This window comes from Andrena cerasifolii, chromosome 12 (genome assembly GCF_050908995.1).
Source record: "Andrena cerasifolii isolate SP2316 chromosome 12, iyAndCera1_principal, whole genome shotgun sequence".
Classification (NCBI taxonomy): domain Eukaryota; kingdom Metazoa; phylum Arthropoda; class Insecta; order Hymenoptera; family Andrenidae; genus Andrena; species Andrena cerasifolii.
The window spans coordinates 1,405,020-1,429,760 of record NC_135129.1 but is presented as its reverse complement, the minus strand read 5'-3'; the positions used below and the strand labels follow the sequence as shown (position 1 = coordinate 1,429,760).

The 24,741-nt window shown below is 40.5% G+C and overlaps 2 protein-coding genes and 1 long non-coding RNA gene across 8 annotated transcripts; 2 read left to right on the top strand and 1 right to left on the bottom strand.

The window, feature by feature from the left end:
- Positions 1-82: 82 nt before the first annotated feature.
- On the bottom strand, positions 83-6,770 carry Nude (Nuclear distribution protein nudE). 6 transcript variants are annotated; one of them, XR_013086914.1, is made up of 9 exons: positions 6,339-6,488; positions 5,780-5,963; positions 5,375-5,665; positions 5,165-5,301; positions 4,909-5,091; positions 4,239-4,369; positions 3,542-3,755; positions 3,242-3,312; positions 978-1,025 (listed from the first exon to the last, which is right to left on the bottom strand). XR_013086914.1 is itself a non-coding variant. In XM_076824694.1 (8 exons), exons 2-8 carry the CDS (start codon positions 5,863-5,865, stop codon positions 968-970), a joined length of 957 nt encoding a protein of 318 aa, XP_076680809.1. In that variant the 5' UTR covers positions 5,866-5,963; positions 6,173-6,305; the 3' UTR covers positions 83-967. The 6 variants fall into 6 exon arrangements, 2 of the variants coding, with proteins under 2 accessions (XP_076680809.1, XP_076680810.1); XR_013086913.1 differs by lacking the exon at positions 6,339-6,488 and adding an exon at positions 6,173-6,305; XR_013086916.1 differs by lacking the exon at positions 6,339-6,488 and adding an exon at positions 6,569-6,770 and having other exon boundaries at positions 979-1,025; positions 5,780-6,007.
- Positions 6,771-6,782: 12 nt separating this feature from the next.
- Positions 6,783-8,632, top strand: LOC143375511 (uncharacterized). Its single transcript, XR_013086919.1, has 2 exons — positions 6,783-6,909; positions 8,411-8,632. It is a non-coding gene; the product is annotated as an uncharacterized LOC143375511 (long non-coding RNA).
- A 5,858-nt stretch (positions 8,633-14,490) lies between these two features.
- Positions 14,491-20,333, top strand: LOC143375371 (cilia- and flagella-associated protein 100). The gene is made up of 7 exons (XM_076824376.1): positions 14,491-15,263; positions 16,066-16,273; positions 16,708-16,965; positions 17,146-17,512; positions 17,754-17,983; positions 18,104-18,427; positions 20,022-20,333. The coding sequence occupies exons 1-7, from the start codon at positions 15,172-15,174 to the stop codon at positions 20,331-20,333; spliced, it is 1,791 nt and encodes a 596-aa protein (XP_076680491.1). The 5' UTR covers positions 14,491-15,171.
- The last annotated feature ends 4,408 nt before the right edge of the window (positions 20,334-24,741 follow it).

Below are 24,741 nucleotides of genomic sequence, written 5' to 3'. Positions count from 1 at the left end.
CTCTGGCTTTCGAATCGTCGTCGCTCACTCAATCGACCGGCGAGAATGAGTTTCGAGGATTTTCGAGTAGGAACAAGTGGGAGGCTGTTTACTATAATTTTATTTTACAAATATGCTGATTTACTTTTACAAATTTATGTTACAATTGTTCTGTAATTTTGCTGCAATTCGGATTTCAGGTTCATTCGAAAAATCCAGCTCAATCGATTTGGCATTAGCGTAAAACGGTTATAACTTCGTTTCGATAGTGTCTACTTTTATACACGAAGCGAATACATAGTAAGGAGTAAGAATTTTCTTTTTATTAGGTGGTACATTTGAATTAGCGACATGTAGTACGTTTTCTATCTCGTATAAACTCACGGAGATCCGAAGGCTATTCAGAATTATGCAGAAATATATAGTTCTATAGCTTTTTACGTGTTTGAAGTATAAAATTGAATTGTTTCACGACACAAGAGAATATCCTTTTGTTATTAAAAAATAGACATGTATATAATGGGTACCTAACTTACTATAAAAGCTAGATTTTGCACTAGACATTACAATATCTAATCGCGGCGAAATTTCTCCATCATTCTGGAACTAGAAGGGCTCGCAAATGATTGCTTTAATATCATTTGTGAATATCTACAGAACAATAACGTAATTTTACTACACACCTATAATTATCGCGTTATCAACATTATATACTTACAAGTTAGAATATTTACAAACTTTGTTTATATCATCGCAGACCATACTTCTTAATATAATATTATGACAGAAGAGAACGAGTAGTTTTAAAAATTCATGGCTCCCAGAAAAGAAAAGCTAAATAATAAATAAATCGATAGAAGCGATTACCGTTCTATCGTGAGCTCGCAATAAATTAATGAGACATTTCCATGAAGCTAATAAGAAGTCGGTAAGAATAGAAGTATTACGCGCGAAATAAAATTTGTCGTTGGAATATATTATCCGCCGTTTATAATCTAATGTAGTTGCTGCTGCCAGAGGCAATGCCTCGAACTTGCCGCCTAGTCCTAATTGGAAAAATTCAATATTGTTTCGTTATGAAAGTTTAACGCAAGCTCGTCAGGTCAGCGTTTCCCAATCATACTTTCAAAAGTACTTGAGACAATAATTCGCAATTCCTTTTAAAACACTTTCTCTACGTCTGTTTACTCGAAACTTGCTACCCTGCTAATTACTCTGTTTAATACCTTAAACTGTGCATAGATAGCCGTAATATCAGGAGCGTAGCGAGAGATTGAGAAATGCTGTACATGTTTATGGATCGTGCATAAACTGTACAACATGCACATAAACGTGCGTGAAACGTGGCCCGAGTATTTGCGATTCGTAATACCTGCTGTTTAAGGGCAAGCTTTATTTACATTAAATAATTAATGCGTATGCAATGATCCAAACGAAACGGTGACGAAACACGAGCTCTATATTGTGCAAGTTGGGATATACGGTTAAGCGACTCGATATCACAAATACAATGGACTGATACACTGTCTACACCATATGAACATTAGTGACAAACGATATGGAAATGACACGTGGACTTCATGCAGGGAGGGTGTTACAAATGCAACAGTGCGCCGTTGCATTGGGCGATAAACGTCGATCCACTTGGTGCTACGTACAGAGTATCTTAATTACAAATTTCTATGGGACAAGAGAACGGATTCCTGCGAATGGAAATTTAATTGCCGAACGATGAAGGTGGACGTTAATAAAATGTTTGTGTTTTAAATTGAGCCATAAAGTTGTCGGCGCGTTAAAGAGTAATTGTTAAATTAATAATTCTACTGGATACTGTTTAGATTAAATGGATATCGAATATAGGAACAATTTAATTCTAATAAGATTTGCACAAGCCACTTCAAAGTATGTACATATATTATTTACAAGTCGACTTACATATCGTTATATATTTAAATCTTCTAAATTATCACCACGCTCGCGGTATTCATTCTATTAAATTTTGTATCATCATTGGCTCAATTTAATATTCACGAAAGCTTTATGATAACGTAAAACATTCTTAAATTACGTTCGTTTTGTACCTTATAGAAACATATACGCTGGGGCGTGTTTCTAACGAAACATAAAGTTTGATCTGCAAGGTCAGTTAACAGCGAATAATCTAAATTATAAAGTACATAACTCTCGAATGAAATTCGTTGTCAAATATCGATGCGTTTTAAAAATAACTGTTGATATGCCAGAAATGTGTGCGGACAAAACGAGTATGCTCTGCTTCATACTACTACTAGTAACTAATCCGTATATGGATACATAAATGGAATGATCCAGCAAATATTAATCTGACCTATCGGTGGTCTTAATAATCTTACGTCCGCAAAGTCATCTATAATTTCAGTCGTCGAACGTTTAAAAAAGAAACGAAAAGTGTTACGCTTTCAATTACAAGATACCCGATGTATCTGAAGCTTTTTTTAAAAATTTCTCGCAAAATTCATATTACTAAGACCACGGTGGATTACAATAAACATATTACATTGTACTTTTTGCATCACAAAGGAAAGCTTAGTAATTAAATGCAGCTCTGTTATATACGACATACATGTGCATTAAAACACGATAAACAATGAAGTAAAATTACGGAACCGGGAGGAAGTATTAAGCGATACCAAAGGAATTAATAACGAAGTCGTGAGAATTCAGCTTATCCTCTATCGTATCGATTAATTTTGATCAGTCCATCTCAAAACATTCCCAAGAGCTAAAATAGCAAGACGCTTTACAACGAGGGAGACGTAGAAGGATACTCTGTGACGATTAGTAGCGCAAGCAATAAGATGAGCTATACAAATAATAATGCAGTCTTAATATATATTTTGAACTTTTAAAGACTACAAAGCTAGAGAACTGGGATCGTGGGGAGCCTTGATTATCCACAAATTCCTATCTTTAACGTTCACAGGAAGCACTACATATTCAAGAACGAACATAAAACTAGTAAGTACAATTCGTTTAACAGCTATCATGTATCGCTTTTATGGAATTTTGATGAATGGTCCCTTCGGCGAAGGGACGCTAGCACATTTAAGGCGACTCGTTAGATTTCTCGCGTTACGTTAAATAATAATAAAGGATTGATTTCGAGAGCGTATTGAGCGCGTCGATACATGATATTCATTTACTACAAGTACGCGCGGTGCACAAGGGTACAGGAGCAGAGACGTAATTTTCTTTTGGAATTATAATATTGGTGTAATGTTACCTGTAGAGATCGCGGACGGCTTGGTCCTCTCGAGATGGATTTTGACATGTGTTTAGTTTATTCTCCAATGCCTGTGTTAATGAAATAAACTATTGTTAAATGATGCATTATCGTTTAGAGGGACAGTTATTGTTATTAGCTGGTGCTTTTACGTTCCGCTGGGTAATCACATACGAAGGAGTTTCTACGAGTCGGTGAAACTAATTATGCACAGGGTAATCAAGCGGGAGGTGTCGTAAGTGTACGGATTACAAAAATATATATATATACGGTACAAAGCAAAAGATACCAAATAAAGACCTGCGTCATGAAAATGTGGAAAATAATTTAACGGTGAGGTATCACGGAGGCTTGGTCAGCACTTGGTCGATCTAGGTTGCTGTTGTATACATTGGGTAGGTGTGTGAACCTGGACGGATGGTAAGTCAGTAGGTGTAGTGGAAATTGTTTTTTTCCCACCCGGTAGACAAGTGCACTTTATTCTCTTACAATCCATGCAGACCCACCTGTCAAGCTACCAAAACACCATCTACATCACACTACCAGTGTCAACAGTTGATAATACTAGAGTATTCTCTACGGCGCGAGTGAATAGTCAACATACATGGCGAAAAAGAAACTTTTCATTTGTATAATACTTAGAAGCAGAGATGGGTAAAAATTTTATTTAAATAAAACTTCGAATTATCTTTATTCGTCAAATAATCTAAAGTTAAAGTAACTTTTATTTGATCCCTTATTTAAATAATTTTTTTTTATTTAGTTGATGCCCAACTCTGCTTAGATGGGAGTAAAAATATAGCTCATCGATAGTGAAAAACATTTATCGTTACTAGGGTAAATTGCCTGGTACCAAAAACACTTTTACGGCAACTGAAAATAATTCTGAAACAACAAACGTGAACAAGCCATGCTTCAAGCTACTTTCGTGTGCGCAATAAAACTTTGTTTAAGGCATACGAAGAGCATAATACGAATCAGAAAATGCTATACTTACGCCGACTTTCCTCATAAGGTCGCCGATCATATTCATCGCTAATATTCTCGTGCACGGTGCCAGTGCCGGATTCACATTATTATTGTTATTGTTGTTGTTCCCGGTTACACCCCCTACAACTCTGTTTCCAACTAATCGCAAACAGGAGAAGACAGAAATTACTACAGATTTATAGCGAGTAGAGTATCGAGTTTATAGAGAATAGATACAACATCCAGTTACGCAACACTTAATAAAAAAAAAAGAAAGAAGAGATGTCTAGATGCAAGCCAGTTAAGAATACAATCTTTTAGAAACTAAAATAAAAAACAAGTTTGTTAAAATAACTTTTATTTCACTGATGACAATATTATGTATGTACAGGAGGATAAAATTAATTAAGCACACAGAAGTATGTTAATAAAGCGTAAAGATCAGGGCCGAACAGCTCGGTTTAGTTAGTCTTAAGTATCGACAAATAAACAAATTCATTCGTCATGGAAGAAAAAGTTTCTGGTAATATACAAAAAAAAAGGATATATATTACATTAGGATAAGTCAATTAAACTTTGCGCCCGTTTGCTGTCCGCAACTGCTTTGATATTAATACTTCTCTCACGGATTAAAGATCATCTTTTAGGCCCGAAGCAAAACATGCGCTTAGTTTTACGAAGAGTATTGTGTAGCTTACTTTTCAGTGGCGAAGCTGTATTGCTCGGAGGTATGGATTGCGGTACTATTGGGCTAGTAGGTGGCATATGCGTCTCCAATTCGACTTGCAGCTTATTACTATCAACATGGTTACGAACTCTGTCGGCGGACTTATCATTATCTGGCTGATGCCTCTCTTGAACTTGAATCTCTTGCTTTAAGTCTGCAATGAAACCGGCTGTTAGGATCGAATTCACTTATTAACCGCGCGAACATTCTTAAACGAATTGCCTGACCTCTGATTTCGTCCATTAGTCTCTGCACTATAACTTTTAGGCCTTCCTTCTCATCGAGCTCCGATTCTAGTAAAGCATTCTTTTCGATGGCCGAATTAAGCTTCGCTTCTATCTCCTCCTCCGTTACCCTGTTTATCCTGCAAAGCCGATCGAATCGTACGGTTACTCATCCCCATTCGTATTTCATTTCGTAACGCAACGTTCAAATACCTGTGCGCCCTTTCCAAGTCGTCGTTCTTCTGCTCCAACTCCCGTATGTATTTTACTAAATGGTCGTGCCGCATCTCCAGCTCCTGGGCTTTCCCTTGAAACATCGCGCAATCTGCCATTTGTTGGTCTAGTCTTGTCCTCAACTGTTCCACTTCAGTGGCGAGTCTTGTGTTTCGTTGTCTTAAGTCTCTGTTCGTCCTCTCCGCCTGTTCCAGCGACACCTCCAGCTCCTTCTCCAACAGCTGCGAATTTTCTTGGAACTCCTCCAAGTCTCTCTCTATATCTTCTTTCCTACGAGATCGGCAAACATAACTTACGACCATTAAGCATGCTTTAAACAAATAAGAGCGACAATAATGCGGAGCGACATTAACATCGCGAGTACCAGACGCGCGCGGTACTTACCTTCTATGCAGATCGTGCGCCAGATCCATCCAATATTGAATTTCATCATCCTTGGATAAAAACTTTGTATGGTCGACGTCCATCATTTTAATCACGCCTCTGCGCCCTGTTATCGGAATTCTCAAAGTAGCTTCGCAAACTGAATCGCAGCTGTAGCTTTGTACTATATCATTAACGGCGCATCCTGCGAATAAAACAGAGCCTCACTCGCACAAGATCCCGTTCGCCCTGCGAATCCGAGCGCGTAAGCGAGAGCCTCGGAATCTGTAGTGGGCACTTGAAATGCCTCTGCTCGGCGTGGTGAAAGTTTTATACTTGACAGGGGGAAGATGTAATTGCAGTGCGTACGTACGCGTCTGTAACAGGATAGGGAGCAGCGTTAATCTAACCTACCGATAACAATAATAACAGCAAGTCGGAGACGGATAACGGCGGAGAGCAGGTCGCCGCGGAGCGAGGAGTCTGCGGATGACAACCACCGATGAATCCGTGTCACGCGTAGTAGGAACGAGATCGAACTTGACACGCGAGCATTCCACGACCGAGGAGAGAGACTTACGTGTATCGTTGAAGCGCACACGCGACGGAGGGAGCCTTGACGCGCAAACGAGGCGACCGACGATCGAGCAGAGGGAGCGGAGGCGGTCGTTTATCAGCGATGGTACTGAATGGAACAGCGCCGAGAGAACGGAGTCGCCTCCGGACGCGTATAAATAAGGAGGACCTTGAGAAAGTGGCTAAGCAGGTGAAACGTAGAGCGGGTGTCGCGCGCGACACAAATGTCATTACCGTGGTATTATGAGTCACTGGTCGGGATGGTAAGGTAGAAAGAAACGAAGTCTGCTCCGTACGAATGCACAGCGTCGGTTTAGACTTTGGAGTCGGTGTTCTCCCCTCACAGTTTCGTGCCGTGTTGTTCGGGACAGTCGTTGGCCGAACGTCGAGCAAGCTGTTCCGCACGCGATCGATTTACGTTCGGCGCGGTCGACGCGTTGTCTGTCGAGAATGAAAGACGCGCGCCTATTTACCGATTGCAAAATGGCAGATACAAATAGTGTCTCCCAGCTCGATCGCGGTGCTACGGCGCAGTTGAGGTGGCGTTACAGCTGGATTATGCCGTGACATGGCTGGTGCATAAGCGGGAAAGTTTCTAACAAGGAAACATCTCGAACCCGGAAATTCAAAAAATTTTGAAACTTTGTGAATATGTAGGGAATATCCTACTGATAACAACGCAATTTTTGTTTGCTGCCCAAATTCATTCTAAGGAGGTGTAATTGACCCCTAAAAATCCGGTTGTTTTCCGATTTTGTGTTATAATTCGAGAACTGTAAAATAATTTTGTTACCAAATGATAGATCTAATTAAAAGAAGTAGCTTTTGTCTTGAAACTTTTTTTCAATCTTTTACAGTTTGCGAGTTACAACAGAAAATCGGAAAATAGCCGAATTTTCAGGGGTTAATTTCACCCCCTTCGAGGGAATTTGGGCAGCAAACAAAAATTGCGTTGTAATCAGGACAAAATCCCCTACATATTCACAAAGTTTTAGAATTTTTTTAATTTTCGAGTTCGGGATCTTCCCTTGTAAGTTTCATAAGCCCCGTGTAGCTTTATAGTTTATAGAATAGAGCGGAACCTGCAATGTTGCCTGCGACGAGCGTCTCTTCACAGGCATTTTGTCAAACAGCGCTGGACGGCTCAAAAGTTTAAAAGCTTCTGTGCTAGGTTTTTCGAAGGAGATTATACCTAGTTTGTTTTAACGTTCTTTATAATCATCTATAATAGTTTAGTCGTAGATACTTACTATATCAATGCGCTGCGAAAGCATGCGAAAGTTACCGCGCGTTGTCAGAAATTTAGTGTGAATTTAGCGCGAATTCCACTTATGCCCAAATCGCCCGTGATTTTCATTAAGGTAGGTTTTCCTATACGCGACCAGACGCGACGTTAAGAGTTTCAAGTCGGTTTTCTCGAAAATTAAGCGCGATATCAAAAAAAGTTACTCTTTCTTTTCTACTTAAAACAAGTATATAAGTCGAGAAAAAGGAATACAATTTTTTGACATTGCGCTTCATTTTCGAGAAAATCGATTTGGAAATTCTTGACGTTGCGTTCAGTCGCGTATGGGAAAACCTATCTTAATGAAAATCACGGGCGATTTGGGCGTAAGTCGAATTCGGCCTTAGTGTATTTAATTTTTCTTATTAATTCAGTTCCATTTTAAGGATAGACTTTTTATACTTAAAAGCAGATGGGCAAAAATTTGATTTAAATAAAAATTCGAATAACGAATAAAAGGAAAAGAAATTAATTTTAGTAGCTTTTATTTGATCAGTTTTTTAAATCATTTTTTATTTAGTTATTGCCCAACTCTACTTAGAAGTATCTTTCTCAAAACTATTTCCTCTTCTTTTATAAGTTTTCTGTGCCTTTTGAGTACCTTTGCAATAATAATGGTAAAATCATACTGTACATATGTACTTTTTGCCCCAGTAGAATAAGATGTGGGAATATTTTAATTCTCCATATGGAACCTTTGTGGAAATATTGTTCATATGTTCTGTATAGGAATGTTTTAGTGTGTTGTAAGTAATACAAGTCTTTAAAATTTGTTTCCCTTTCTGTTACAGGCAAAATTCATGCATCATTCATTGCGCGCAACAACTTTATCTGGGCTAAATGATGGTAACCTGAACAATGAACACAAGAAAATAGTGATCTTACATAAACCAACCAGGCGAGATTATATATTCTGTACTTGACAATTATTGTACAATATTGTGACATTGTACATACTTTATTGTACCACTAAATGCATTTTAAGGAAATAAAGTGGATAATACTTTAAAAAACTGTATTATTACTCTGAAATTCCTTTTAAACATTCCTATTCATATCCTAAACCTGCGAGGCGTAGATTAAGAGCGCAACTTTAAGGCGAAGCCATCAGAAAGCGACTCTGCAACAATCTTAAGGCGACGCCGTAATCTTTAGTGACTGTTTAACGAAGAGACGCAGAATTTTCGAGCGCCTCTTATTTGCAACTTTAAGGCGATGCCTTTGATGCTGAAATTTAGTATACCTCTTTCCACTATATGTTCTCCTGATATATTGGCCAAAATCTGGCGAAAATTTTCAGAATGCACAAAATTGGGCTTTGTAACAGGAGAACATGCCGTCGAAAGAGATGGCACAAAGTAATGTCTCCGGAGAGCAAATCAAAGAGCGAGAAGTGGCACAGATGTTTCGAGACAGTGAATGTTTAACGAAGAGACGCAGAATTTTCGAGCGCCTCTTATTTGCAACTTTAAGGCGATGCCGTTGAAGCTGAAATTTAGTATACCTCTTTCCACTGCATGTTCTCCTGATATATTGGCCAAAAACTGGCGAAAATTTTCAGAATGCACAAAATTGGGTTAGGTGAGAGAGAAAAAGGGCCAATGAGAAAACAGGCATCTAAAATTCGTTATAATAATGACTTCTTATAAAGGAGTAATAATAATGAAAGTATTATATGAATATTTATTAGAATTTGTTACACATTTTAACAGTTTTTTATTTTTTTTATGGCATGCTACACCAGCGCAGTGCCAGTGCGTGCCTGCCGAATTCGCATTAGCGAATATTAATTCTCTATTCTGCCGGAGATTTTTATTGTGTCTGCCTGAGGCCGGAGACAACGGTTCAAAACCTGAGACTCCGGCTGAATGCCGAATATATGGCAACCCTGCTGTAAGCAGTATAAAATCCAGCAGGTGACCACGTTGATACGTTGGATGTAAAAGTTCCTTACCTGTAAGCAGAAGAGAAATACTATTAATTATCTAACAGTTCAGTATTTTAGGAGAGAAGTTTAAACAATTGAAACTTCGTGTGCTTATCTATTGACGAATAGATGAACGCAGCTGTAATCTGTAGCCATCTATAGATAAATATATGTATATATATATTGTTTAAACTTCTCTCCTAAACGTTAGAATATATATATGTATGAACAAAATAACTACCTTACAAATATTAAACCAAATGCAAAGGCAGTTATTTTGTTCAAAATGTAATTTGTTCTCAAATATATATATATATATATATGAACAAAATAACTACCTTACAAATATTAAACCAAATCTTAGATTCCAATAAATATTTACAATAACAGAATGAATAAATATAAAACATTAATAACCCCCTGCATTCATTCCATAAATTACAAATTCGCGCGCAAACCAATCATACAGATAGACAACATACCAACAGAAAACCCTACTAAACACGCGATTGCTGGCGATCCATAGCGGCAAAACTATGAACTAAAATTTGAAAAATATGTGTGTGGAAACACGCCAATGCCAGTCTAAGGCATTTTCTGTGTTCAGCCTTTATGCCCACTTCTGGCGTGGGCGTGTTTTGACGGCGATTTTGCTAAGTTATTAAATCGTTTTTGTAGCAATAAATAAACAGTTTTCTTCTTGACCATGCATGCGTAGCGATCGGCAATGATAGTAGGAAGGGGTGTAAGACTGGAGATTGCAAATAATTAAATAAGTAAATACGCTATTTCATTGCTGTCGGCGTGACTTCGGGAGTGACATAAACTCCTTCTGTCAAATCGAAAATTGCAGCTGTTTCGAAATTAATTTCTACAGTGTTAGACTTGTCTCTCAAAGTATAGACCCTTACCATTTTTCATTCTGATTTGGGTTGCGATTTGAAGAATAATTATTTGGTTATTAATAGTTATTTGACATCATGTATGTTAAGATAATGGACGTTAAAACACGCCGACGCCGGGTGACAGCAAGTAGCTTACATTTTAGTTAATATTTTTGCCGCTACGCGTCGCTAGCATTCGCGTGTCCATAAACTGATCATATTTTCAAATAGCTTTTTGGAGCAATAAATAAATAATTCTGTTATTGAAAATAGTTGCATAACGAAATGTAGCAACTCTGTAAATAAACTAATACTGTTCCATACAAAAGAGATGAATAAATAAACAAATTTCCACTCTCTTGCTTATGCATGTACTTACATACCAAAGTTCCTTTTAAAAAAGTTTAAATAACTTATCTTAAAGCCTCGTGTGTAAAATATACACGACAATTATTGCCGAAGATCTGTATTCTTAAATGTAGCTATAAAACTCGACACATCAATTTGAAAAATTACCGAAGGATGGGAATGTGAATAATAGTAGCACAGAGAATTATCATATAAAAAATTCTCTATCATTAATCGATTATACATAACTTACAGCATATGCTGTAAGATACATAATACATATCAAGAAGTTATTATAATTAATGAAAAAATGTTTGTTCTTTAAATGATTTATAATCGCAAAAATACTTTAAACGCGCTTTTCTCGAACTGATGAATTCACAATCGGGGTGCAGCATAACTTCTAGAATATTCATTCGATTCGCTTGAAAATTAGAGAGGCTCTTTTCAATTTGCCGATCTAAAGAAATATGTAGCGGGTTTGCAATATATTAAGAACTGACGTACTACGGACACTTTTATACTCAGCTCTTAGGTAAAAAATTCTTTTTTCAAATGTTCACTATTTTCACAAAAACCCATACTTTAAAAAATCCCTATATTTTTTTTTTAGTAAATACCATGTAGAAAATAAAAACGTAGGATTTATTGCTGCAGGTCCAACTGCTTTGCAATTTGGCGCGCGCGAAAAAGAAACAACAAAATTTTATCGTGTACTTATTTCAATAGTTGTACAATAAATGCTCATAGATTTTTCATTTTCTCAAAAAAAAAAAATCTTAAAGACAGCTGCTTTGTTCGCGCTCCAAAGTGGTACAACCCCTTAAAGACTCATCCTGTATACTACTTTCCCCATATTCTTTACAATAAACCCGTACTGTACATAAATACATCCGCAGAGATACAGAAGCAGATTTAACCCGCGCAGCGCGACAACTTTGCAAAGCAGTTTATCTGCTCATCATCCCCCTCACCGCGCCCATCCCCAGCCAAAAAATTACCCGTCGCAATCCGCCCCTTTCAGAAATAAAGCGCGCATGCCAAACAATCCCACTTGACAACCGCTGATCCACGAAACGTCAGCGCTCTATCACCGATAACAGCTAGCAAAAGAGGGTGGCAGCGGGTTATCGAACTGCCCCTTTCGCCCCCCTCCCCTCGCCGCTCCTCATCTTTTCACCCTGCTTTTTCGAATGTCGCGGTAGAGCTTGACATCGGACGCTGCAAAGGGAGAATCGAGCCTTTGTTTCCAGAGGTAAGTAGCACCTCTCTTTTTCCTCCCCCTCGATTTGCATGTGCGTACCCCGAGGCGTGGAAAACGCGGCTGCACCATCGGGGCATCAGCTTTTCATTGGACCACTTAAAACCACGCTCCCCTGGTCGAGCAACGTTCCACGAGCGCGTTACTCGGAAACTGTATCGACATTTTCGGATTTTCTTATCAGAGAGGGACGTGACAGAACGTTGCAGCTTCTAGCGATAACGAACACATCGGTTATACACCTTTTTCATTGAACTTTGTACGCAGTTTGTTCGTATTACTACTGTTCATATTTAGCAGTGGCGCACTTAGGATTTCATTTTTAACGCAAATTCAATGAAATTCATTAGGTGATTATAAAAATTCATTTATAGGATGAAATACAGTTTTCTATTCTTCTTTTCAAAGCTCTCGAATTACTTCAGTCGTGGTTATATTAACCTCCTTTTTCCAACTTCTGTGGGGGTTGCTCGGGCTCCTTGGCCCCCTCTGGGTGCGCCACTAGCCCTTAAAAGGAGAGGTTCCCAGGTGTCCGCCTCCGATTGCTTTGAATTTTGGATATGTTTTAGAGGACCGAAAAATAAGAAATACGTTCTTTTTATTTTGGCCTGCTAGAATGTTTACGGGGTGAAACCACCCCCCAAAGTCCATAAGAATAGTTGGTGCCCGCCTCCGATTGCTTTGAATTTTGGATATGTTTTAGAGGACCGAAAAATAAGATATACGTGTTTTTTAGAGCTGCCTGTTTGCATGTTTAGGGGGTGAACCTAGCCATGTAACTTTGAGGGGTGGTTTCACCCCCTAAAAACTAACTATGAAAACGGGCCAAAATAAAAAGACACGTACCTATACCTTATTTTTCGGTCCTCTAAAACATATCCAAAATTCAAAGCCATCGGAGGCGAACACTTGGGAACCTCTCCTTGTTAGTGATAATAAAGATTTTAGCGAGTAGCTTTTTCATGGAATTTTCATAACTCGCTTATATATGTATACAAACAATTTTCGACGAGTACCAGTTATCTGCTCAAAGTAAAGTTTCTTGGATTACGAAAGAATGGGGTGTGAGGGTTTGTTTATCGCTACAGAGTGTGACGCGGGAAGTATGTCGCCAGGAAGCACGACTGTGCTTTACAAATAAAATTCAAAACGTTCGATTCTATCGTTGCCGGAATACATACGTTCAGTCGCAAGTGTTCAAACTTCCATCTCTGCTAGGAACGTTAGTTTGGAAGTCAGATATCTCTGAAGCTACTCGCCGAAGGACTACTGTACCTTAACACTTTTACCTTCACAATTCATTGCTCTATTAATCAAAGTAAGAATAACAGTATGTTTCATTCAGAAAAACGAATTATCGGCGCATCATCGCTCGCGATAAGCTACTGTACAGTGTACACTGTGTAGTCTTAGTGTCACTGGGTGTCCCTTATTTATACGTGCCGAATTTTTGTTCGTATTTCTTTGCTCCCATCCCCTAATATGGTTTAATTTCATAAAAAATAGTCCCTGAAAAAGATTATTGCAATCAGACAACAGGAAAAGGTGCCAACCAGGCCTTCAAGTTTAGAATTCAATAGTTTGGATTTAAAGAAATTTTCAAAGATGATAACGGAAATAGAACCATAATAGGGGGTGAAAGCAAAAGAAATCGCATATTGAAAATAAGGGCCACCCTAGTGTAGTATTATCCCTTCGCTGTCATGTTCTTTTATTTAGTATACAGGGTGTTTATAAATGTTTAAAAATGTGGGAAATTTGTTCAGGATCGGTTCTACCAGTGGCGGATTTAAGAAAAAAGGCCCAGATGGCAAACGTTTTGAGGGGCCCATTTTTTCGGCAAAATGATTTTAGTAAAAACGGTGTTTGGGTAAAATCATAATTTTTTTTTAAAATAGGGCCCTAGGGGGGCCTTCTGGGCAGGGGCCTAGTTTTTTTGGAAAATGAAGAGGTAGTTTATTTAAACTGAGCTCAATGTAGTAGTACAGAAAAGAAATATAGTTTGGATAAAATCACCATTTTTTTTAAGCTGGCGGTTTTAAGCGCTCGCCCTGTTAAGGCGGACACCACGGTATTGACCCGAAAAGTAAAGGTATCTTTGGAAATTTATTAAACGCAAACTACGTAATGAATCTTTTTTAAACTCTCAGGACTGTTTATTGGGTATTTAAGTTATACGCATATCTTCTTTTAAATTTATTTAAAGCAGATTTATAAGTTGTACGGGTCCAATAACTTTGCACTGCAAAAAATCTGGTTGACACTTTTCCGACGAAACAGTTCTTCGGAAATCAATAAACCACAAAGTTTTAGAAACTATATGCGCATGGCTATGGCACGACGGGTTCGATTTTGAAGATTTTGAAAAATAACAAAATGGCTACTCTTTCGTGGAAAAAGAAGTAGAAGGAAACGTTCAATAAAAAAAATCTCCCGGTGTATCATAGCCATCCGCATAAAGTCTCTAAAACATTTTGGTTTGTTGATTTCAGAATCACCGTTTCGTCAGAAAACTGTCAACCAGATTTTTTGCAGCGCAAAGTTACTGGTCCTTTACAGCTTGTAAATCTGCTTTAAATAAATTTAAAAACTAGATATTCGTATAACTTAAATATCCAATAAAGAGTCCTTAAAAGTTTAAAAAAGATTCATTAAGTAGTTTGCTTTTAATAAATTTCCAAAGATACCTTTACTTTTCGGGCCATTACCGTGGTGTCTCCCCATAAATCCGCCACTGGGCTCTACTCACAAAATAATAAAAAAAAGTGAGTATACACATACGACCGATAATGCTTTAGAATCGATCTTGAAAAATGTCCCCCATTTTTATAAACACCCTGCATACAAAATACTAATATTTTTATGCGAACAATGTTACTGACTCTCGCATAAAGGAACCCCCATCCTAGGGACGAGTTTCGTAACGACTTGTTAAAAAGAAATGGCAGTGATTGCGGGGCGCAAAGGTCGCGGACGAGAGGGCTTTAATCAAATGCGAACTGCCTCTGTTATCTTGTCTCCCCAGGGGCCCAGGGTGAAAGGGGGCTACGAGCACTTCCGTGGCGACGCAGGTGAATGGTCCGCAGGTGAAAAGCCGAGCTTGAATAAAGCACGAGGCGAGATCGAGGGAGAATGGCCGACGGGACGTCGAGATTCTCCACGGCGCGGCGTATCAACCCCAAGAACCGGAAGGGGAAGCGAGCCCGTCGAACTGACTTCTTCAGGTACCCAGCTAACTCCGGGGACCGCCATTCTGCGAAAGAGAAGAGGAAATTTAATGGATCTGCCGCTCTGAAAAATGTTTAACGCGAAGGGGGGGGACTCTTTACTTTCGCTGGCACAAAAAATATAACAGAGAATGGACTCGAAAAAATAATGCCGGGGAGGCTGCGCGAATTACAGAGTTAAATTATTTCGATATTTTGTGTAATAATTTAGTAGAAAGTATGGGGGTAAAGTGTTCGAAATATTGTGAGAGAATGGGGTTCGATGTTTCTCTTTCTTTAATCCCTACGAACATGGATCGTACAGATTAAATTTTTTTTTTAATTAGTGGTAGCGCGTATGTATTCCTGGGATTGTTACATGTAGTGTAATTGGTCCGGTTGTTAGTGGAACTTAATTAGAATTCCATTCGCTTGTTGGAGGACAGGATATGCAGCTGAATTTTCTCGCGAAATTTTCAGCACAGTGCTCTAAGTTTTTAATATATTATCGTACACGGTATGCACTAAGTGTATCCAGAATTTCTGGCAAATTTGTTAGTCGAAACTTGCGTCCCCTCTGGTGGGAAGTATCCAACTGTGACCGTGGCAGGGTTTACTTTAGAATTGAATTAAAATCACAATCTCCCACCGTTTTAAACAATCACGAGGATTGGAATTAAGGTAGATCGAACTAGAATTCGAATCAGATTGGATTAAGAACCCCCGCAGATCTGAACTGTTTCTTTTTATAAGAGGAATTATCTCCTTTCCCAGCACCGAGCACTCAACTGTGCTTTTAATATTCTTTGTTTTCATCCAGAACACAGTACTACTTCACAAAGGGCCATGAACACTTGGGCGAAGCTAGGAACGTCAACGAGGAACAATCGCCCTTCCTCCACCCCCCTTGCTCCCTCATGTTCTCGTACTTTCAATATTGGAAACAGAAGAAACGCACGCAGGAAAAGGAGCAGAGAATGGACAGTTCTAATATGAAACTGGGGCAAGATCTTCTGCGAACGCTTCGTGTGAGCGTTTTACAATTTTTTTTCTTCTGAGTGTCAAACAAAATTCAGCCACTTTCAGATGTAATACTGTAGAAATAGGTTTCGTAATTCCTGTACGTTCGGGTCACGGAAAAAAGGACCTCGGGCGATGGGGACTCGAACCCACGATCTTCGGATCCTCCGCGCTACTGGCCAGCCGCCTTACCAATGTCGCCAAAGCCGATCCGCCGAAGTCTCTTGTTCCGGACTCCCTCTTAAAGGGGTTCCTGATTCGACAATAACGAAAGCTTGAAATGGCAGAGAAACTTGTCTATTACGTAGCACAGTAGCTTTTACAGTGCGCGATATTTAGCGCTGCTATTCTTCTTTCGGCTTTCATATCATTGATTCCATTAGCCTGAGGGGACGTTCCTTTATTTAAGTGAACTCGGCGATAATAAGCTGCTTCTATGAAGGTGGACGTGGAGATCGAGGCTCTGGAGGCGAAGAAGCATAAGGAGCCAGAGGAGGCCATCGCCATGACCGACGTCGATCCAGAATACTTCACGGAGCTGGGTGGCAGGCCGGTGAAGGAGAAGTTCTCCCTTCGCGAGTACATCGAGGACACCCGCGATATCTTCAGAACTCGCCTGCTAGCTGGTCAAGAACTGGACGATTGCATTCGTATAGACCAGCAATTCGTCGAGGAGCAGAAGAAATTGGATAGGATCAAGGTATTCCTGGGGCTGTTTCTTTCAAGTAACAGGGATGTTAAATACATTAGTATCCTAAGAGTGCAAAGATATAAACTATCTTAACATTCCAAGGAAGCAGAAGGAATTTTAGTATTTAAAAAATCCAAGACTCTACCCAAAGCTTCTTATCAGCTAAACTAACCCCCTTCTTACACCCAGTATCATTACCATCGATACGTCACCGGTTTCGAGGAGTTCCTGTCCAAGGACCACGAAGAAAGCATGAAGATCCTCGTGCAGGCGGAGGTCGAGAGCGGGATAACCGACGACGTCACCAACAAGAGGAACCAGCTGTCGAAAGCTTTCGGCCGGGTCAGGCTAGAGCTGTACCACTGGGAAGAGAACTGGCGGATGGTGAAGATGTGCCAGAGGTTCTTGTACAGGATATCCCCTATCGCCTGGCGAATGGAGCACGACTGGATCTATCGATCTGAATCCGGGGAGAACGTCTCCTCTGCCAGCGCCAACGATTTATTCGGGCGATACAGAATGGCCGACGATACCGCGTCCCTCGAAGTCCTCATAGGTGATCCTTCCGTTCAGAAGGGACACGTTCATTATTACCCTGTAACATCGCACTTAGAGTTAGTGTCAGTAGATTCTTTGATTTATGAAAACAGTATTTCCAGTTCCAAGCTGCATATAATCATTGCCAAGGAAGCTTTCAATATTCATAACGAGCATGGGAAAGAGCCACCCGGGCACGCTTGGGACCTCACCGATTTACGAGTACCAGGTAGCAGTGAAATGCTACTTCACGTTTCCAGATTTATTCGAGCAAGATATCGCCGAGGCAGGGCCGACGGACATGTACTTCGAGGACCCGTTAGACCTGGTGCGCGTGTTCAGGACTATAGCCACGCAGAACCTGAACGCCCTGATCCACCTGGAGTCCCTAGCGCAGCCAATGGCGGAGATGGCGACGACGATCGAGACAGCCGAGGAACAGATCAAGTCTCGAGTCCGCGAGCTGACCACCGTGATCAACGAGCTCCAAGTAAACTGTCCTCTCGTCTAGACAGTAATTAGATGCTCAATGAACCGTACACCTCCGCTTCTCCGAGCTGCAAAGCGCGACTACTCGTCCCAAGGCCATTTATCGTTCCTCGTTCCCCAGGCTGCAATCGACAAATTGGAGGCAAGGGCAGAGGAGCTGGAGACGTACGCGAGCACTCTTCTGGAAGGCGTGTTCCGGGACTCCGTGTGCTCCGAGGAGGTGCTGCGCTTCCAAGTGTTCATCGGGGAAACGTACGAGAGCTGCGTGGGGCCGAATGACGCGAACCTGGACAGCTTCTCCATGATGAAGTGGATAGAGAAGACCCACGAGGATCTTAATATGGAGCTGGACACTCTGCCTCCGGAGGTGGTGCACGCTTGCGAGGTGGAGGGCTTCAGGCAGGAGCGCAAGGCGATGAAGGATACGGAGGAAGCTGCCAAGAAGGTCGGCTTGTTTGCACCAGTGTCATTGGAAATAGATAGACTTAGATATGTGGGATACTGTAACGTGACTCTGCGAGCTCTGAGATTCTACAGATTCAGAAGAATCTTTATGATTTGAGAGATCGTGTAGCTAGCTTGTATTGTGGGACGATTACAGGTTCTGTAGGAAGAGGTCTTGTAATTCCTATAAGTTTCGGAAACCGCGGGAAAAAGGCCTCGGAGTGATGGGACTTGAACCCACGATCTTGCGGAACCTCTGCGTACTGGGCATGCGCCTAACCAACTCCACCAAAGTCGATCCTCCGAGGTCTCTTATTCCAGGCTCCCTTTTATGGGGGTTCCTGATCCCACAGTTCTGAGCTTTGTAACTTGGTAACAGTTTCAATTTTTTTTTAAGAAACTAGCGATTAGATTTGTCTGAAATTTGGACCATGTTTTTATGCATCTTTGAAGAAGCTTCAGCTTTTTTCTTATTAATTTTTAATAATAAATATAGGAGTTATACATGATGGACCATCACGCCGCACAAAATTCGTCGCCCGCTGGTGTGCATGATATTTATCTTCCAGGTAATCCGAAACAGAAAAATGAAACGGCGTTTTACTTTATATGTACGTAGCTCCACTTTGGCGAACCAGAATTCCGATAGGTTTATATACTTCTTTTGTTACATAAGAAAATTTGCGCAAAATTGGATAGCAAGAATTAAAGCTTCAGACCAGTGGCAGATTTAAGAAAAAAGGCCCAGGTGGCAGACGTTGACGGGGCCCATTTTTGGGGAAAATGAAAAGGTAGTTTACTAAAAGGGGGTAAATGTACAGAAAAGTATAGAAAAAAGTGCTTGGATAAAATCATAATTTATTATTGAAGACTAAGGCGGGCCTTCTGAGCGGCGGGCCCATTTTCCGAGAAACTAAAGCAGTAGTTTTGTGGAGAAGGGCTCAGTGTAATAATCCAAAAGAAAAATATAGTTTGGATAAAATCATAATTTTTTTAGGGATGGTGCCCTGGTGGGGCCTTCTGAGCAAGGGCCCAGGTGCCAACTTCTCATCGGCCGCCCTGTTAAATCCGCCACTGCTTCAGACCTTTCAGTTTGAAAACTCACCACTCTCCTCAATAAATTTTTTGTTTTATTCTGGTTTATCAAACTGAAGCTACGTATGTAGAAAGTAAAACGCCGTTTCATTTTTCTGGTTCGGATTACCTGGAAGATAAATACCGTGCACACCAGCGGAGGGCGAACTTTGCGCGGCGTGTTGGTGGATAATGCATAACTCCTTTATTTACCATTAAAAATTAATAAAAAAAAACCCTGCAATTTCTTCAAAGAGGCATAAAAACATGTTCCAAATTTCAGACAAATCGCTAGTATCTTCAAAAAAAGTTCCCAAACATTGCAATATTTTCAGCCCAAAAAATAGGATTCCGTTGGTTAGACGCCTTGGCTGTAAAAAAAGTGGCAAACCTCTTGTTCCGAAGGTTCTGAGCTGTAAGCTCCCGTACCAAGAAGCAGAGCAGCCTCTGCAGTAGCTCGGGACCTAATTCTTTCCCTATTCTTCTTCTACCGACGCACTTACTGTAATTGTGTGTCACAGTTCGAGCTGATGCATCGGCTGCTGGCCGCCCTGAAGCGAATCATGGAGCCCCCGGTGACAAAGAGGCGACCTTTAATGTCCCGCTCGCCGCCCGCGGTTCGAAGGGTCAAGCCGATACCACCGCCCCCGTCGCTCACCGACGACGAGATACAGTATATGAACTTCTTCACCACCTTCTGCAAGCAGGAGGACTTCATCGCCTACCTTGCCCAACTCCCCGGCGACGTTGACCTGTCCCTACAGCCGAGGCGTCGTCGAGCTACTCCCGAAAGCGACGAGGCCTCTGATAACGAGGACGCGGCTCCTTCTTAGAGTTCGGACGGTTGATCGATCAACCGTGCCGGTGCGGCAACTTCGACGATAGCCGTGACTGTGGTTGGGTAACGGACGTTCGAAGACCGTTTCTTCTTATCGTTCACTTCGATCGTCTTTAAAACTCACAGAGGGAGTTTGTGTAATGTTGTTGGCAAGTGTTAGGGCACCTGGTGTATTTGCAGAAAATGTGACACTGGGTATAGATCCACTGCTTTTAATTTAAAATGTCAAGTGAACTCAAATTTCTTAGAGTTCTTTAATAAATTTGCGAGATCCTTCATAATTATTCCACACAGAGTAGGGGTCCTAATACTTATGAACAGCACTGTATGATAGTAAGTTCAATTGAACGGAAGCATTGCACATTCTGTGGGAAAGTGGGGTTCAAGACTTTGCCATTCCGGAGAAATAATGAAGTAGAATAATAACGTCTGTACGTGTTTGGCTAAAATTCATCCTTAAGTGTGAAAGAGGCGACTTTGAACTTCATTTTAAAGATATTCCATACATGGTATGCGCTACTTAGCTGTATGTATACACCCTGTCATTTAAGAAGGAACCCGTTTCGCGCATGTAGAATGAGCTGATTGGCTCCGAAAAAGCGTTGGTGGGGGTACAGCCAATAGTGGCTCCTCCCGGCACCAATGAGCGTCAACCTGCGCAGAACCGGTCTAAACTCGTCGGTCGGCAGGTTCCTTCTTAAATGACAGGGAGTATAAAACTTGAGCCAGGATTTAAGGAAAAAGGCCTAGGTGGCAAACGTTCCGGGACACCCTGTATGCACAACGGAATTACAGATAAATTTACGCGCCTATAAAAATGATGAGAAACAAAAGAAATATAGTGTTTGGATAAAAGCACAATTTTTTTGGAAGATTGGTCCCTGGGGGAGCCTTTTAAAAATCCGCCACTGAAGAGGTGTTATATAAAAGAAAAGGGTTTATTGAATTCAGTGAATTGATAAAGAAGTTGCTCTAGAACTTTCCATCAAACAAAATTCACTTGGGGGATGTATTAATGTCACATCCGGTCCGTTTGCATTGTATTCTCGACCTTGGCAATAAATAAGTGTACGTTCAATTATCTTGTTCCCACTTCTTTCCCCGTCTGCCAATTAATCGTCTAACGCGCCCCACGACTTCGACATCAATTACACAGCCAGCCCCGTGAATAATTCACAGGGACGTTTTCAGGCTGCAGAATCTTCGTCCTCCAATTAGATGACTGAATTAATCAACTCCGGAGAAGATTCGACATTCGAGATGAATATAAAGCCGCTGCTTCTGTCGGCTGCGTTCGCTGTGTGTTTTTCAAGTGAGTGAAACACTCCTGTTATGCAACGCGAGCGTCGTTAGAAAGTAATCATCGATGCTTCTTGCTGTAAAAAAATTCCATGGGATGAATCATTCCTTCGCGTCGCGGACCGAGAGGTTTTTCCTATTCTTAATCGCTGGTCTGGCTCGGGTCTGGATTAGGTTCATGTGTTTTCACTTTACAGCTGGCGTGAATCATGACGCTTGAATTTTTGAGGGGACCCTTAACACTCCCCAAGCATGGGATGACGGCATTCTACGCTTCTGCTTTGTGCGGAATAACTACGCGCAAGTTCTCTGCTATTTGTAGACCAATTCGTTACTTAAAATGTTACCTTCGCGAAAAGTACAGTGGATCCAAAATGAGATGCTCATATGCCTACTGACAGGGGCGGATTTGGTTATAGCAAATATAGGTCAATTTTTGGGAGCAGAAAATTTGGTTTTTTGGGGGGGGGGCAAATTTTGGGGAGCAGCAAGTTTTGGGGAGTGGCAAATGTTGGGGAGCGAAAAATTTTGGGGGGAGATAAATTTTGGGAAGCATTCAGTTTTGGGGAGCATCAAATATGGGGGAGCGGAGATTTTTGGGGAGAGGTAAATTTTGGAGAACATTAAATTTTGGGGAGCATAATATTTTGGGAAGCGGCAAATTTAGGGGAGAGGTAAATTTTTTTTGGGGGGGCTGCAAATTTTAGGGAGCATTAAATTTTGGGAGCATCAAGTTTTGGGGAGTGGCAGATTTTGGGGAGCATTCAATTTTGGGGAGCGAAAAATTTTTGGGGGAGATAAGTTTCGGGAAGCATTCAATTTTGGGGAGCATCAAATATAGGGGAGCGGAAATTTTGGGGGAGAGGTAAATTTTGGAGAGCATTAAATTTTGAGGAGCTGCAAATTTTGGGGAGCATAACATTTTAGGGAGCAGCTTTGAGGGAGAGGTAAATTTTGGGGGAGCATCAAAGAGTGACCCAAGAAATAGCCTCTTTTTGGTCCCACGATTTTGAAATTGAATTTTGTGCCAAATGATACTTTATGATGAGACATCAATCACAAAAAAGTTTCAAGTTGAGGTGAAAATTAGTTTCTGAGATATGGGAGGTCAAAGAAGTGAAAATTCATTAATTAACGCATCAGCCGATACGCTTCGATGTACGGACTTTTATGTTTTATGTCAATCCAATAATTTAAAGAATTGTTGTCAAGGGTTTTGCGGACTGCTAACAACGAATTTGAACTTAGATTTTCAAAATTCATAATGACCGATTCAGTATAGCGAATCGTATGACAAAACATATTCTAATTTTCATAAAACTTTGGTCTATTATTTGTAACGTCAAAGTTACAAAATGAATTTTCGAAACTATAGTAATATTTATGGTTTTAACTATAATTAGTTTCAATTTTGTGGAAGCTGTGTATTCTGATTGATGGAATGTCAATATACATGTTTACTTACGCTCGTGGTCGCTGAGTGACTCTGCATTAGCGATATTCTCGCAATAGAAGTTATGAATTTTGAAAATCTAAGTTCAAATTCGTTATTAGCAGTCAGCAAAATCCCTGGGCACAATTTTTTAATTATCGGACTCGCATAAAAGTCCATACATCAAAGCGTATGGGTTGGTGCATTAACGAATTGTTACTTCTTTGACCTCCCATATCTCAAAAACTAATTGTCTCCTCAACTTGAAAATTAATTGCGAATAATGTCTCGTCAAAAGAATTTTGGCACAAAATTCAGTTCCAAAATCGTGGGACCAAAAAGAGGCTAAAACAGGCCTCATTTTTGGATCACTCTTTTGGGGAGCATCAAGTTTTGGGGAACGGCAAATTTTGGGGAACGAAAAATTTTGGGAAGCATTAAATTTTGGGGAGCTACAAATTTTGGGGAACGAAAGTTTTTGGGAAGCATTAAATTTTGGGGAGCTACAAATTTTGGGGAGCTGCAAATTTTGGGGAGCATAATATTTTGGGGAGGATTAAATTCTGGGGAGCATCAAATTTTATTGCCTACTTATCAAAGTATACCTTATCAGAAATATCAACGAAAATGTGGAGAATCAACTTTAGAATTTACGCCTGCGTTCGCTGTTAATTCGCCAAAGTTGATAAATGTGTCCTCAGACTTTAATGCATTCCCTCGTCACTCATTTCATTGGACCTCGTCAGCGAGAGAAGTCAGCGCGGAGAAGCAAATGAGATTCGGTGAGGTGGAGGACGCTCGCATCCGAGGCAGCTGCATCCTGAAATTCTTTCGCGAAGCGCAGCCTCCATAACTCCAGATTACTTTCGCGAGCAGCTCGTGGGTTCTTCCTTTGCATTCTCGTTTCCCCAAAGGACTCAGGAGCAGGGACAAGAGGAATGACGCCGTCGAGGGGGAGGAAGGAGACGCGTCGTAAAACCGCATGTGTGCGAGCTGAGAAAAACAGGCTGCTGCGGGGGAGAGAGCGAGTTTAGAAGGGAGGAAGTAATTTCTCGAGTGTTGCCTGGTAAAAAATGAAATAGAAACGGAAACCGTGAAACGAGGTTGCGTACTGGCCCCCTATCTCGCCTTCTGGAAACCGATACTTCGCTAGGGTATCCCCTCTCGCCGGAAAACAAACATAAACCATTAACACGGCGAATTAATATCTAATCACTTCGGTTACTCATCCACGTTAGACTTAGTTTGGAAGCAAATGATAAAGCCGGGTAAGCACTGTAAAAAGTCCCCCAAACCACATTGAACCTGGTGTATACTGTATAGCAATCGACATGTTCTTCAAAGAAAACTACTTCTGGCAAGTATCAACCCGATACCTCTACTACTAGGGCAGTTACAGGGTGAAACGTAATTTGCAGTTTAAGTTCCATTACTGTTCTTCTATTGACTAGAAGATTATAAAAAAAATCAGAGACATTCTACTCATCGGCGCACATGTCTATGAATTTTTTCAAAATTTTCATCCGCAGAATCGAATTTTAAAAAATTCAAAAATATAAAAAAATGCCGATTTCACATTAAATTTATCAAGTCACCATATTTATACTTTTACAGTTTCAGCGTCTTTGTAGTGCTATTAACCTGTAATTGCTTCAGATTTTTCGAAAAGGTG

What these genes read in the sequence shown, in the direction of transcription:
- Nude (XM_076824694.1), bottom strand. Translation starts at nt 5,865, where the DNA reads ATGATGGACGTCGACCATACAAAGTTTTTATCCAAGGATGATGAAATT. An exon ending in GCGCACGATCTGCATAGAAG is followed by an intron (nt 5,666 to 5,779) that starts GTAAGTACCGCG and finishes CCGATCTCGTAG; the next exon opens with GAAAGAAGATATAGAGAGAG. An exon ending in ACCTTATGAGGAAAGTCGGC is followed by an intron (nt 3,313 to 4,238) that starts GTAAGTATAGCA and finishes TCATTAACACAG; the next exon opens with GCATTGGAGAATAAACTAAA.
- LOC143375371 (XM_076824376.1), top strand. Translation starts at nt 15,172, where the DNA reads ATGGCCGACGGGACGTCGAGATTCTCCACGGCGCGGCGTATCAACCCC. An exon ending in ATCTTCTGCGAACGCTTCGT is followed by an intron (nt 16,274 to 16,707) that starts GTGAGCGTTTTA and finishes GCTTCTATGAAG; the next exon opens with GTGGACGTGGAGATCGAGGC. An exon ending in AGAAATTGGATAGGATCAAG is followed by an intron (nt 16,966 to 17,145) that starts GTATTCCTGGGG and finishes TCTTACACCCAG; the next exon opens with TATCATTACCATCGATACGT.